Source organism: Microtus oregoni, unplaced genomic scaffold (assembly GCF_018167655.1).
Source record: "Microtus oregoni isolate MIOR12 unplaced genomic scaffold, Mior012 000134F_ref0000037, whole genome shotgun sequence".
In the NCBI taxonomy this organism is placed as follows: Eukaryota; Metazoa; Chordata; class Mammalia; order Rodentia; family Cricetidae; genus Microtus; species Microtus oregoni.
The window spans coordinates 1,820,157-1,834,844 of NW_024544778.1; the positions used below are offsets into that span (position 1 = coordinate 1,820,157).

The 14,688-nt window shown below is 52.1% G+C and overlaps 1 protein-coding gene across 1 annotated transcript; it reads left to right on the forward strand.

The window, feature by feature from the left end:
- The first annotated feature begins 1,092 nt into the window (after positions 1-1,092).
- LOC121444574 (meteorin-like protein) lies at positions 1,093-14,553 on the forward strand. Its single transcript, XM_041646408.1, is given in 5 exon segments — positions 1,093-1,541; positions 6,398-6,518; positions 6,520-6,784; positions 12,996-13,055; positions 14,007-14,553. Coding segments are annotated over 5 exon segments (957 nt in total). The 5' UTR covers positions 1,093-1,350; the 3' UTR covers positions 14,327-14,553.
- The last annotated feature ends 135 nt before the right edge of the window (positions 14,554-14,688 follow it).

The following is a 14,688-nucleotide window of genomic DNA, read 5'->3' on the forward strand; positions in this document are numbered from 1 at the left end:
CCCTCTCCACCAATCTCTTGAAATCCCTCCTGAAATGCATCCACGCCAATTTCTTCCATCATTTGATATTTTTGGTGCTTTGGAGCTCAGGTGAGCAAACAGAGGCCGCTAAAAGCACCTGCATCATCACCTTCTCCTTGGCTTTTCTGAATCAAGTTCCAGGCCAGAGAGAGTGTCTCCCCACCTCCCCATTTCTGTTCTGCTCCTGTATCACTCTCCCGAGAAATGTTAGGATCTTCATATGATATCCACAGAAGGAAGAAGCTGGAAGAACAGCCCTCCTTCATTGCCAGATTGGGCTCTCAGATGGTTATTTTGTGTTTCTGTGGGAGAGATGTTTGGAGATCATTTGAGCTGTCAATCCTGGGAGTAGGAGGGGAAATACTATTAATACATAGAATGGGTGCCAAGATTGAAGGATGCTAAAGTCTCACACTGCCTAAGAGAGGTTCCACTGTAAAGAAGCATCCAGCCTCAAACCTCAGCTTCAAGATGATAAAGTACACATCAGACACAGAGACCACAGGTCCCTTGGAAATGTGGCCTGGCGACTGCACACCTGAGGCCTTTCTGTGGGCTGGATGCTCCAGAGCCTCACCCCGCAGAACCTGCCAGCTCTTAACTAATGGCAGTCTCTATCTCCACCAAGGCAAATTTTGAGTTCAGGGAGGGTTAAGGGAGGGTGTCAGGAAGTCCACAAAACCACTCCTGGTAAGGTGTGAGCGTTACCGACAATGAGCCCCTACTGCACTCCTCAAGGCCACAAGGATGCAGTCTAGCTTCTGGCAGAGTCTCAGGTTTCTTTACTCCTACAGCTTCTGAGCTCCAGCCCTAGTCCTCCTCCCGGACCATATTCCAGTCCTTCGAGAGCACCCCTCTCTGCAGCGTCTTCGTTCGTCCCACTCCGAGGTACACTTTCCCATGTCCTGTGCCGCGAGATGCTGACCATTGTGTATGTGCTGCGTGATACCAGGGCGTTCCAGCCGGAGCAGGCAGGACGCTGGTCTGTGAGCTGGCACGCTGGGCGGAACTGCTAGCTCCGGCCGAAGGCCAGGCGGGGGCGGAGCTCGGACGAGGGCGGGGCGGCTTCGCGGTTCCGCCCCCCAGCTGAGCCAGACCGGGGGCCTGGAACTTGCCAGCTCAGAGGTTCTAGCGGCTGCCGGCGCGCTTCTTTGGTTGCAGCTTGGACGGCTCCGGCGGCTCCTGTGGTGGGCGGCCAGGGGCGAGCAGGGATGGGCTGCGGACGCGCGACGTGATCAACCGGCACGCAGAACCACGCGGCCGGCCGCACTGGCTCTAGAGTCTACTAAGTGGGTGCCGGCGCGCGCCGGACGCAGACCCGGCCACAGCATGCGGGGTGCGGCGTGGGCTGCCCGGAGGCGAGCGGGGCAACAGTGGCCTCGGTCCCCCGGCTCTGGGCCCGGCCCGCCCCCGCTGCTGCCGCTGCTGCCGCCGCCGTCGCCGCTGCTGCTGCTGCTGCTACTGCTGCTGGGCGGCGCGAGCGCGCAGTACTCCAGTGACCTGTGCAGCTGGAAGGGGAGGTGAGTCTTGCCGGCGATTCCAGCGTGGATTGCTTGGACCTGGCTCAGAGCCCTCGGCTGCGAGATGCAGAGCTGCTGGAGGCGGCAGGGTAGGGGCCGCGGTGCTGGCCAAGTTCGGTGACCCCCCGCCCTAGCCCTGGTTTCAGAACAAAAGAGTTGGCTGCTTTGGGGTCGCGTCTCGGTGACGCCCACTATCCGTGCGCGTATCTCTGCCATAGTGGGTTTCCTTAGCTCCGCCGGCTTAGGGTTCCGGGCTCCATCGGTTGGGATTTCTGACTCCTGGTGAAGGTTTGGTCCTGTGCACATCGAGAGGGACAGCTGTGGCGCGGAGAGCACGGAGCCAAACGCGACCTGTATAGACCTCAGCACCAGTCGCGTCTGTGGGACAACGAGACCGGGTCGACACCTGTCTGCGGACGAAATGCAGTAGGGTAGAGCCCCGCGCCCGCTCGGTGAAGGTCAAGCCGCCCTTGGCAGGCGGACGCGGGGTTCCCGTGACACCTCCCCTCTGGTCCCCAGCAACGGTGACAGCCGAAGACTTTCTGTTGTTGTTTTAACTGAAGTGTGACGTGTGGAAAGGAGCGCAAGTCACAAGTGTGCGCGGGCGGGGTGCCTGCCCTGGACACTGAGGGCGCGCCAGGCGCAGCGGCCGGCCCCCTGTCTTTGCAGAGCCAGTTTTATACACTGCAAGTTGCCAATTCAGCGGTTTGCCCAGCGCGCTGCGCAGATGCGGGTCTCCGATGAAAACGTGGGCTGGGGTCAGCAGCAGGGGTCTGGTGTGGCTCATACCATGGGCAGGGCGCCTGCGCAGGCCGGTGACGGTACACGGTCTGGTCGGATGCACAGACAACAGTGTAGAGGGTTCATGCGGGCAGTATGTGTGATGGGTGATTTTGGTGAAGAGGGTTTTCTAAGGCATCCTGGATGTTGAGCGGTGCCCAGGCTCTGCGTAAGCAGGACACCCATAGTTATCTTGTACACTTAACAGTGCCTAACTTTCCGAGGAAACCACGGAGACCTCAGTCAACCCTCATAATGACTCCTGCTGAGCGCTGCCTCCAGAGAGCTCCGCATCTCCTTTCAGGGAGTTTTAGCTCTCTCTCTCCAGTAGAAATCCCTTCTGTCCGGCAAGAGCAGGGAGTTAGTAGAAGCTGGGCAGACAAGGGCAGATAGGGTCTGGGGGAGGACTGGCCTCGGGAATGCTGGCGCCGTCACAGGGCTGGCCATGAGCCTGTGATGTTGAGCTCTTATGGGGCTGCCCTTTTCCCGATGTTAATTAGTTCTCTGCTCACAGCCTGCACTGCTGAATCAGTGGACTCTAGCTAGCTTCAGGTCTTGGGGTGCCTTGTTCCAACAGACCAAAACCAGAAACCGAACTCCTGCCTTTGAATGGGGTTTCCAGACACTTGGTTTTCTTCCAGGTTCCCAGAAGACTGTGTGCCTGAAAGACCACCTTCTCCTGAGCCCAGGCATCTGTGGTGAGGGACTGAGCAGAGATAAACCAAGACACCTTATTTCTGCCGGCCACTCTCACATCGGTCCTTCCAATTAAGTGGAACCAGATGACCACATGATTCATGTGACTGCTGGGATGGCAACTCTCAAACTCATGTCTGGGCATTGTGAGCTGGCTCCCTGTCCTCTTGGATTCCCTCTCTCCCCTGCCCACCTTCAGAGCCAGGCTAAGGGCCTCCAAGTGTGTGTTAGCTGTGGGAAGTGTCCAGTAACTGGTCACACTTATGTTTCCTCCCCATCCCCACAAACTCTTTTCTATTTTGGGATTCCTTTGAGGGCCTCTTTTCCAAGGCACAGCCTGGCAGAGGACAGCTGAAGGTACCTGGTGGTTGTAGGTAGTTATGTGGGATTGGGAGAACACGTAAGAGTCACACAGTTGTAGGTAGATATGTGGGATTGGGAGAACACTTAAGAGTCCCTTGTGTTACAGCCATTGTCCCCACTTCACTGCCCAGCATGCCAGCGTGTTTGCGACTCCACAGTGTTTATGCCTTTTTTCGCCAAGTAGTCTAGAACAAACCACTGGGTAGACCAAGCCTCAAAATGTCGAATCCTGGCCTCTGATAGAAAGGGAGTTGCTGTCCATAGCGCTGGCCACTCCGTTTAACTCATGTAGGCTGTGGGTGTTTCCAAGAAATCAAATTGGAAATTTTGAAATCCCTTTCTCTGTTTATTAGCTGGTGCCATAAAGGTGGACCGTGAACTTTCCCACTGTTACCAGCAGGCGCATGGCAGGTGTGGTTACGCCTGGGCTGCCTTGCACGGTGGGAAATGAAAGGCCGAACCTGGCAGCAGAGTCTTTAGGTTTCACTTGAACCTAAAACCTTTCTAGAGACCCTTGTCTTGTCCCAGTATGAGCAATGCACCTGAGCAAACCCTGCTCACCTCAGCGAGTCCTCGTACCAACTTGGAATTTACAGTTTGTCTCACAGGGCTGCTCAGATGGGTATTCATTGGGTGGTGACCCTCGCTGGGAGAAATAAAACAAAACATTGTTCTGGTGATATGGCTTGACGGTATAGTGCTTGTCCAGCCTGTGCCAGGGTAAAAGACGTTGCGTTGTTCCTTGGGGGGCACACACGCACCCATGCACACCATCCATGCAGTTCAATCTGCGATCGGATCAGCCTTGTCAACTCTGTGGTATAGACTAGGATCAGCTCTGTCTGTATCGCAGCTTTAATAGCAGCAGTGGAACGTGACTGCTTTATTTTGTGTAGCTGGTGCATCATCTACATCTCATGAAGAAGATAAAGTCCTGTTGATCAATGGGCATTTTGGATGTACTTTTGTTTATGATGCTGGATATTGGAAATGGAAATTTAGGGTATTAGGTGTTCCCGTGGGAACCTGCATGGCTGGTCGTGACTTCTTCATAGATCTCTGTCTGGTCCTAGGCTGAGGGTCCCTTTACTTTGATTCCTGCTTCTCTAAATGGATTATGCACATGGCACTAGTTTTGATGTGAAATCTCTCTTGTTAACCTTAATATTTTTAGGAGTATGAGGGAAGACTCTCGCTTGGCCTGGGATGGACACTTAGTCCTTCCCTTAGCTAGTGAGACCTGAGTAGAGGTGAGCTAACAGGTACCTTGTTTCTGTGGGTACCCTGCCTTCATGTTCTTTCCAATTAAGTGGAATGCAGTGGCCAACACAATGCGTGTGGCGGCTGGGGTGGCAACCTCTAATCTGGGCATTGTGGGCTGGCCCCTTGTTCCCTTGGGTTCCTTCTGCCCTCCTGTGTTCTGGATGGAGGATAGTCTTCCTCTTTATCCACTTCTGCTTCCCTGGGGCTCAGTGATCTGAGGCTCACAGAGCCTCTGTAGTGAGGCCTCCACTGCTAGGTGCTTTCTATGGAAGAGAGTTGAGGTTTGTGACTGGCCCGGTGCAAGTGTCAGCTGTCCCTTGATGCTGGAGACAGGAGAGGAAAGAAACACAGCAATTAGGTTTCAGCCACGTGTGTCAGCTACCCGCCATTTAGTCCAATTTTCGCGCTATAATTATGCCCAAATTCCTACATAGGTGTCGGATGAACTTGTGTGAGTTTTATTGACTGTAACTTCTAAGTTTGTTCCACATGGATGTCATGGTACTGCTGGCTGTTGCCTGGCCCAGGGCTGTGTGGGGGGTGGGAAGCAGGTCAGGAGGGGTTCACCCACAATGCTTCTCTCTGATGTGGTCTGCGGGGTGACTTAGAGTCCTAGACTCCTGCAGTCCTTATATACAAAATGAGGTTTTGGGTGCCGGAAGCATGAGTCACGAGCAGTAAAGGTATGGCATGTGTTATGCATTTTCTCCCTGCAGGAAGGGCTTCTGGTAACTCACTCAGTCTAGGTTCTGGACAGAACCTTTTTTATTTTGCATAAAAATCCCAAGAATGTGGGTGAACCTGTCTGAGATCTGATCAGAACCAAACTCGTGTAATAGAACTCTTAGCTGAAGTCGCTGGTTTCTTTCCAAGACCACTTGTGGTTATGATGTAACCTTAGCAACAGGCTGACTTTTGCTTTTTAGTCTGTGCAGGAGAAACTACTACATTTTCAGCAGCTTCGATTTTTTTGAAAACAGCACTGCCTCCCGAGGGTGTTGCATACTACATGTCTCCTTTCTTTTGGCGTTTGTGGGGCCAGATTATTCCTTTAGGAACCGTACGACTTTGCCCATCCAAAGGTCCTCTTGTCCTTAGACTTCTCCCCAACTCCTACCCCAGGGATGTTCCCTTATAATGAACCGTGCTTAAATGGCCCTTGGGTTTATTTTCTTAAAATATGACTGGTGATATGACAATTCAGGTTTGAAAATGACTAAAAAAATGGTCAGATTACTGACTTAAGGAAAATCGAAATTTCTTATTTCCTGTGCCTAACTCCCCAGCTGGTTTGTAAGTTGCTCTCCGGAGTATGTGATTACATATGTAGTACATGCATGGCATCTCTGCATGCAAGGTTTATCCTTATCTTCCACTCCCTTGACTGATTTGAAGCCTTAGCTGATGCAGTGGTCCTGCTGGTCTGCTTTCTTCCTTGTTTTGGAAAACCTAGAGCATCCTTGCTATAACTTCCTGGTGCCATTTCCTTAGCTAGGGAACCAGCTAAGACTCTGGTGCCCTGTGGTGTAGTATGGGGAGTAGCTAGGGTCTGGGGAGCCAGCATGGCTTGTACCATCAGAGTTTTGACCTGACTCCCGCTTGGCTCTTGGAGTAGGTTCAGTGGAAGCTAAGAGCGGTGGGTACCTGAACACGTCAGGTGAGTGTGAATGACCCCTGAGTGAGACTTGTATGTGGGTTAATGCAATGGGAATCTTTGCCGTGAGGTTGCCTGACTCTGTCCCCTCTTCCCACAGTGGGCTGACCCGAGAAGCACACAGCAAGGAGGTGGAGCAGGTCTACCTGCGCTGCTCGGCCGGCTCCGTGGAGTGGATGTACCCAACTGGGGCGCTCATCGTTAACCTGCGGCCCAACACCCTTCTCACCTGCCAGGAACCTCACTGTGTGCATCAAGCCTTTCAGGGACTCCTCTGGGGCCAATATTTATTTGGAAAAAACTGGAGAACTGAGACTGTTGGTACGGGACATTGGTGGTGAACCTGGCCAGGTGCAATGCTTCAACCTAGAACAGGGTGGTCTCTTTGTGGAGGCCACACCCCAGCAGGACATCAGCAGGAGGACCACAGGCTTCCAGTATGAGCTGATGAGTGGGCAGAGGGGACTGGACCTGCATGTACTGTCTGGTAAGTACCCTGTTCAGGGCTAGCATGGGTTAACTAATCATTAGTCTGTCTGCCTTTTCTCAGGTAACAGTGGAGGTTTGCATAGTTACTCTGATTTTTTTTTCCTTCCCTCTCCTTTATTCACCTCTGTGAAACATTCCCGTGTCTATGGCTTCAATGTAGCATGCTTGTCCCAAGAGCCCTTTGTCGTACTAAGGGACTGCAGGGTCAAAGAGTAACGAACCTTAAAATTAATGCCTTCTTTTCAGCCAAGAACCCCTTTAAGAAGACTTCTGGAGATTCTGACATGACGGAAGTGAGGTGGTTCCCTGAGAATGGCGTATGGTCTGATCCCTAAAGGACCCTTTACAACTCATTTGAGATGGGGGATGGGACTTCTACAAACTGGCTAGGGTTTTTATTTATTTATTTTTTTTGTTTTTCGAGACAGGGTTTCTCTGTAGCTTTGGTGCCTGTCCTCGAACTAGCTCTTGTAGACCAGGCTGGCCTCGAACTCCCAGAGATCCACCTGCCTCTGCCTCCCGAGGGCTGGGATTAAAGGCATGCACTACCACTGCCCGGCTCTGGCTCGGGTTTTTAGTGTCTGCCATAACCTTGAAATAGTTTTGGGTGGAGAACAGAATGGTATAAAGCTGTGATATCCCAGAGGCTTTTGTGAATGGATATTAATCAGGATTGAGAAAATCACATAAGCTCCATCTCCACAAGATAGAGCCAGGAACCTAATGGAGAGGCTCCTGCACAGAGCTGAGGTGCCTGCTAGGGATGGAGGTAGATGAGCCTGGGAGGTGCTCCCCACAGGGACAGAATAGCAGCCTCAGGAACCAATGCAGGGTCAGCTTCGTGACTGATGATGAGGTTCTGGTACGCATTTCTCCCAGACCAGGTGAATGCCAGATGAGGAGATATGTCTGCCTAATAACTGAAGCTCTGGGCTTGGCTTTGGTTTTGTTTTTTGCTTTGTTTTGACTCAAGCAGATGTTTTTCTGTATGTAAGGCAAATTGCATCAAGGATTGTGTGGCTTTGTGGGTGGGTAGTAGAGAGATGCCAGCATCAGAACCCTACGTTAGGGAAAGGCAGGTCTCTCCATCAGAGTCTTATTTCTTTGGTCATAAATGAGAGTGACTGATAGATCCTAAGAGCTGCCCTCTCTCCTCTCTGATCCTTACTGCTTGCTGCTTCAATGTCCGCACTTGAAGGCTAAGGGAAGGAGACCTGTGGGGGTCAGTTGAGTGGCCTCGGCTTCTCCCGGGGTTTCGGGAAGGCAGTAGCCATGGCATAGGTGTGTAGCTGTAGTGCTGTATTCGGTTCTCGTTGCACCTCTCAGGCCACCGGATCTCACACAAGGCAGTCAAACAGTTAAAATGTCGTGCTATTCCTGTGCCTAGGACTTTGCTGTGTTTGAGCCTCAGGGTTCCCTCGCCATCCTAGAACATACACCTGCTTGGCCCTGGATGTCTGAAATCAAACCTGAGTGACTTTCCATACCTTGCCAGTGCCAGTTACTACACAGTGACTATCAGAACTCAGGACAGGGTCTCAGACTAAGGTGGCTATTAGCTCTGGCCCATCCCTAGGATTGCCCGAAAACAGTCATAGACACCTGTATTACCTAGAGCTGGGTGCCACCCTTCCCAGGAGCACTACCTAAGTCTCAGGGTTAAGATGGTCTCAACCTGGACATTTGGCTTGGTTGGGGAGTGGGGATCATGGGCTATTTGTGCCTAAGGAATGGGTATGTAATGTGGAATATTAGTGCTGGCCATTGCCCTGCTCAGATTGGGGCAGCCCCCGAGGTCTCTATGGCCAGTGGCAGTCTTTCCCTCTTCTGCTCTGGCCTTGGTGTGGTTTCAGAACTAAGATGTAAGCAGCGTTAATGCAGTATCAGTCAGAGAAGAAAGAATGCACCTGACCTGGATGGTTGTGCCAGAGGCTGACAAGCTCTTAGATGAATCAACTTCATTTGTGCTGACTCGAGAGAATAGTGATGCCGTGGGCTGGAACCCAGATCGGCGTGCATGAGAGACTGTGTGAGTGTGCAACGGTGTGGAAACCTGTACGTGTGCACGTGCGCCTTGCTCCCCAGCCAGAACAGAGGGGACCTGTCACTGCTCTAGGGTAGTTCTACCAGAGCGTTTGTAGTATTTGTCCACTAGGATTGTGTAGTTGACTTGTGACTGCATCAAAACAGAAAAGACCAGGGCAGTGGGGTACAGTGCTGTTCCAGGGGCACAGATAGGTCCTAGGAGGGGTGACCCCAGCATCTGGGATGCTGGATTTGGCTGCTTGCCCTGTATCTGCTGCCCTTGTGGCCTTGCTCAGGATATCTGGGCAGTGGCACTACCTCTGACCCTTAGGGAAATCTGGCAGAATACTAAAGGCCCCACGTCTGACTGCAGATAAAACTCCATCTGGAGGCTGACCTCCCTTGGCTCAGCTATGTGAGAGAAGTGACTGTGGGGTTTGTCTGGTCCAGGGAACAGGTACAGTTTGTGTGGGTTCTCGTTTCATTCCGTCCTGGCAGGCTCATGACATAGGCCATTGCTGTGGAGAGGCCGAGTGAGGGGGTTGGTGCTAACAGGGGCATTTTGGACACACAGCTGAAGAGGTGGACAGCAGGACACTTCTCATTGCCATTGATGTTACTGGCTCACAGCGCTCACAGGGTGAGCCTGCCACTTCTGAGCATGTCTGCCTATTCTTTCTAATCCTGATTTGTTTGTTGCTCATAGGCTTGAGAAGCTATATGGAGCCCCACTGCCCACGCACCTTTGGTAGCCTCAGAATGAGGGCTTGGCCCTGGCAGTGTAAGGGTTGATGGCCTTGTCTTTTTTGTTTGTTTTGTTGAGACAGGGTCTCTTTATTATGTAACTTTGGCTGTCCTGGAACTCGCTCCATAGACCAGGCTGTCCTTGAATTTACAGAGATCCACTTGCCTCTGCCTCCCGAGTGCTGGGATTAAAGGCGTGCGCCACCATGCCCAGCGATGGTCTTGAAGTGGAACGAAGCATTGTGTCCTGGAAGTCGAAGAACAAAAGGCATGTTCCTCTGGTCGGCTCCTGCCTTGGTGATTTCTCAGGCCACTGTAATTATTTTGAGTCTTAAACCCTCTCCCAACCCTGGATAAAGAAGGGTGTTGTCTCCATTGACTTCCTTGCTAGGATGAAGGGTTCAGAGAACCCCTGGGTCTCCATCCTTCTGGTGGAACCTGGTGGTGGTGATCAGTGAAGGAGCCTAGACCTCATCTCCCAGTCTTGCTGCTCTGCGCCTGTTAAATCACAGCACCTACCATCTGCCACAAAGTGTACTAGGGACCTGAAAGATTTTTGCTTTGGAACTGTACGTGTCGTCCTGGCTGTCCTCCTTAGGTCTGCAGACTTTTCTAGCACCCAGCAATTCTTGCCTGTGTTTGCTCTCCCTGCTTTCCTCCGCTTTTGGCAGCTATACCCAGACTGAGCCCTCGCCCTGACTCTTCAGGTGTCCTCAGGAGGCTCCCTTAGATTCTTTTTCTTTATCCTCATTTGATTTCTTTGATGCACTTTCCTGCCTGGTTTCCAAAGTGGCTCCCAGGAAATGTGATGCGGCGTCTGCGGCCAGCACAGTTTACAGCTGCTATGAACTTGATCGTTTAATAAGTGGAGGTCTTTGTCATCCACTTTGAGTTTCTGCAAAAGTGAAGCTCAGAATTAGAACAGGGGTGCCTCCAGGTGGGCTGCTAGCTAGCTCATGGCACCGGCTCGTGGAGGCTGGTACAGGTCTGCAGGCTGACTAGCCTGACAAAGGAGCATCTCCTGCAAGGAGCTGTGAGCCACGGCAAGCACAACTGAAGGGGATGGATGGTTTCTACATGTTCTCTGAAGCTAGCACCTGAGGTCTGAGCCCTGTGATTCACAGAGAAGGAAAACTCATGGACTTGTTTTAGGCTACATCCCCAGGCCTAGGGTCCCTGCCCCTCAGTGCCTTTCCACTGCAAGTTGCTGCCCTGGTTCAACTTAGGCAACTCTCAACTCTGAGTTGTTTTAGGGTAGCTTCTGGGGACTCCTGCCTCCAACTTTCAACCCTTTCCCTAGCCTCTGCTGCCCTCTATCCTGAAGGGGACCCTCAGATAGGCTTGGTCACCAGGGTCAATACCTGCCTGTGGACACTGGTCTGGGCCAAACAGGGTACTTCACAGAGCATTGTACTCTGAATCTAATGTTGCCCAAAATGTTAGGCACTGAGGTCTCCTGTACTGCAGGAGTACTCCTGTGCTCAGGCCCTGTCTGTGCTCCAGATCAGACCAACCCATGTCTGCCCACACCAGTATGAACCACTGGTTCCTAGTTAGTATGAGAATGAATAGGATGCTACAGAAACCACACACCTCAGCAGCTTCAGAGTTGGTGGTCAGGTAACCCCCAGTGCTGGGGACTATGATGACCCCAGCAAATATTCCAGGAAGGAAAGGAGCTGCAAGCCAACTAGGGTTGAGGGTGGACATCCAAGGGACCAGCAAACCTCAGCTTCCAGGAGTCTGGCTGTATCCAGGTCTCCTCGGCGAAGTGTCCGGGCTGTAAAGCTCATGTGGAGGTGGTAGTGCTTGATTTTCTGATGGGCTACGCTGATGCCAACAGGTTGTACTTGTTCTGCGGCTTCTCCCTTTTCTGATAACTAAATAGAAGCCAAAGTGCTGGCAGGTGAGTGGGTGGGTGAGTCAGCAAGTGCTGAGGCTGGGAGGCACCCCGCCCCGCCCCCCTTTCTGGGGTAGGACCAAAGGATAGGGCCCCAGACACACCCAGCCCAAGGGTCCACAGAGAGCCCTGCTTGGCTGGGACACTGTAAACCCTAAGGCTCTGTCGCAGGCTTACTCTTTCAGAACCTCATAAAGCTTCTCTGAACTCCTGTTGGCCTGGAAACACTTGGTCTGCTTGCCCTCCGCCCACACGAGTGTTGTCTTGGTTCCCCTGGGGCCAAGTCACCAGCGCTCTGGGTCAGGCTGTGTGGCCTCCAGGCGTGTGGATAGCAGGAGTTTCTTCAGGACCAAGCTCTCCTAAGACAATGGCTGCCCCAAAGTCTTTGCAAGGGAATGGCCCCAGGGAAATTTATCTACTGAGATTTCATACCTCAGGGTTTCTGTTTATTTGGAGAACTTGGCCCCAAGCAGGAAACAGAGCACGAAGTCTTGAGACATAATTCACAGCAAATAGCAAGCTTCCATCTTCCTGAATCCACTCTGAGTGCTCTGTGGAAAAGCTGCTGAGCCACAGTTTCTGTTCCACACCAAGGGAAGTGGTGCAAAGGGCAGGAGAGGGCTATCTCTGGAGAACTGGGCTGTGTAAGTAATCTACCCGTGGGGTAGCTCATTCTAAAAGTGTCTGTATCTCTGGGCTCTCTGTAAGATGTCAGACCCCAGGTTTTGAGTGCTTCAAGCCCGAGTTCTGTGAGGAGGACTCGGTTTGATGGGCTTTGATAGGTAACTTGTCCCAAATCTCGGGTGAGGCCTAGGGTAGGGTTAAACTGATGGCCCCAACCCGAGACTCCATACCCACAGCAGACAGATTTCTCCATTCACCCCCAACTCACATTAGCACCCCCTTTGCAGACTCTTAGCCTTGGTTCTTGTAGGAAATGCCTGGGGAAGATGGACTGAGTGAGATTCTCCACTGGGGCTATGATCTGGGGAGGAGGGCATCATACTGCCGTAGGGAGTCTGCTTTCCAGTAGGATGCCTGTGTCATTTTAGGATGTGGATGTGGAAACTGGGGGAGGGTACCTTGGTTGGGTGGTATAGGCACATGGTTTTAGTTCAGCTGGGGGTATTTTGCATTGTGATAGTCATTTAATAACAATTTTGTTTTGTTTTTAAATGAGTAGAGTTGTTGCTTATTTGGAACTACATCAACAATCTCAACACAGGAGTGGCATGGGACTCCTTTGTCTGGGCTCATGTTATTTTGGCTACAGCATGAGCCAGGACCACCAAGTGATCACTTGGAATTGGTGTCTGGCTTGAGAGAAGTTGTTCTTGTGCTTCCTGCTTTGCTGATCACCTCAGGGTAGAGTTAGAGTGGTCAGAAGTTTCACCTTGACTTTGTCTCATTCTAACCGAAGTCCTCAGATGTAGGGCAGGGAAGCAGGCCTTTTATCTTCTGCCGTGTCAGGGCTTGGGAGGGTCGATGACTAACCAGCGTTGTCTGGGTTGTATCATCCACCCTGTTCTTTCCTCCCCAGCCCCGTGCCGGCCATGCAGTGACACTGAGGTCCTCCTTGCCATCTGTACCAGTGACTTTGGTAAGTCTATCCTGTAGTTGTCTTTCCAGGGTCTGAGGGCTTTCCCCAGTCAGCAATGATTCGTGTGTGTGTGTGTGTGTGTGTGTGTGTGTGTGTGTGTTGGGGGGTGGTGCTGAAGCTGCCCAACCTGGCCTCACCCTGGACTCACAGGGAGCAGTGCACTGTGTGCACTAAGCGAAGTCTGCACACCATGCATGCTGGCAGAGCTTTGGTTTGCAATCTAGGTGTGTCAGTGTGTTCTCATTGTGCAAACCAGCTCACAACCTCCTGGAGACTCTGGGAGTCCATAGGTTCCCAGTAACTTTTCAGAAGTTCTCTGTCTCTGGGAACAGAGTTCAGAGAGCAGTCTGGTGTGTGCCTGTGCCAGCCCTAGCTCAGAGCTCTGCCCATTCTGCGTCCAGGTGGTTGGGGTTTTGGAGACCTTTCTGGGGTCAGGGATGTTTGCACAGTGCTCTTCTTGGTCATGGTCCTTGCTAAACTGCTGCCATAATAGTGGCTACCCTAAGCTCAGGCCCAGCTGGCCCTACTCAAACTCTTATTCAAAAACCAGGAACTATCACTGGGTGGGATCTTGACTCTTTGTTTCTCTACTTTCTAGGCCCTAACCAACCTCCCAAAACAAGTCATTCCCTGTCCCTTCTCCTCACATCACTCTTGTCCTGTGAGCTGCGCTGTGAAACCTGATAGGACCCAGAACCGAGGAGCATTTTGCTTACATTTTTTGTTTTTACCTGAAGAGCATGTGGTATTTAGCTGGTGCTCAGTGGAATACCTTTGTCCGACACTGTCAGTATCATGGACTGAGCTTTCCAAAGGCTGACAGTGGGTTCAGGTCCAGATTCTAATATCTTTGATAGCCCAGGACATGCCCAGGTTGACATGTGCTATATGTGCCTGCCATTGTTGACAGTGCCCTTTAGATCTGCTGACCTCTGTCTCCTTCCTCTGCAGTTGTCCAAGGCTTCATCCAGGATGTCACGCATGTGCCAGAGCAGCAAGCTTCCGTCATCTCCCTGCGGGTGAGCAGGCTCCACCGGCAGAAGAGCAGGGTCTTCCAGCCAGCTCCCGAGGGCAGTGGCCACTGGCTGGGCCGTGTCACGACACTGCTGGAGTGTGGTGTCCGGCCAGGGCATGGAGAATTCCTCTTCACCGGACATGTGCACTTTGGGGAGGCACAGCTTGGGTGTGCCCCACGCTTTAGTGACTTTCAAAGGATGTACAGGAATGCAGAGGAGAGGGGCACAAACCCATGTGAGATCGAGATGGAGTGACCTGCAGGGTGAAATGGTACGCCACGGTTTGTGTCCTCAGGTGCGAGTCTTCAGGGTGGTGGCATGGGCCCAGCCTGGTGCTCAAGCTGGGGAGGTACATGCTGCTCTGACCCATTGGGTCTCAGTCAAGGATGCCCTGACCCATTGGAAATGCTGTAAACTTCAAACTAAGTTATTATTTTTTGTAAAAAAGAAATGTACATAGCAAACAAGCTCTTGTGTCTGAAGATGCCTTTGGTGTGCCCATTTAATGGTGTTTTTTAGAAAGTTAACTTCAGCCATTGCATTTGGGCTGGTGGGAGCTAGGTTTGGTGCGCAGTGATGGCTGGGGGGTTTCCATGGTTACCACTCACCCTGGTTAT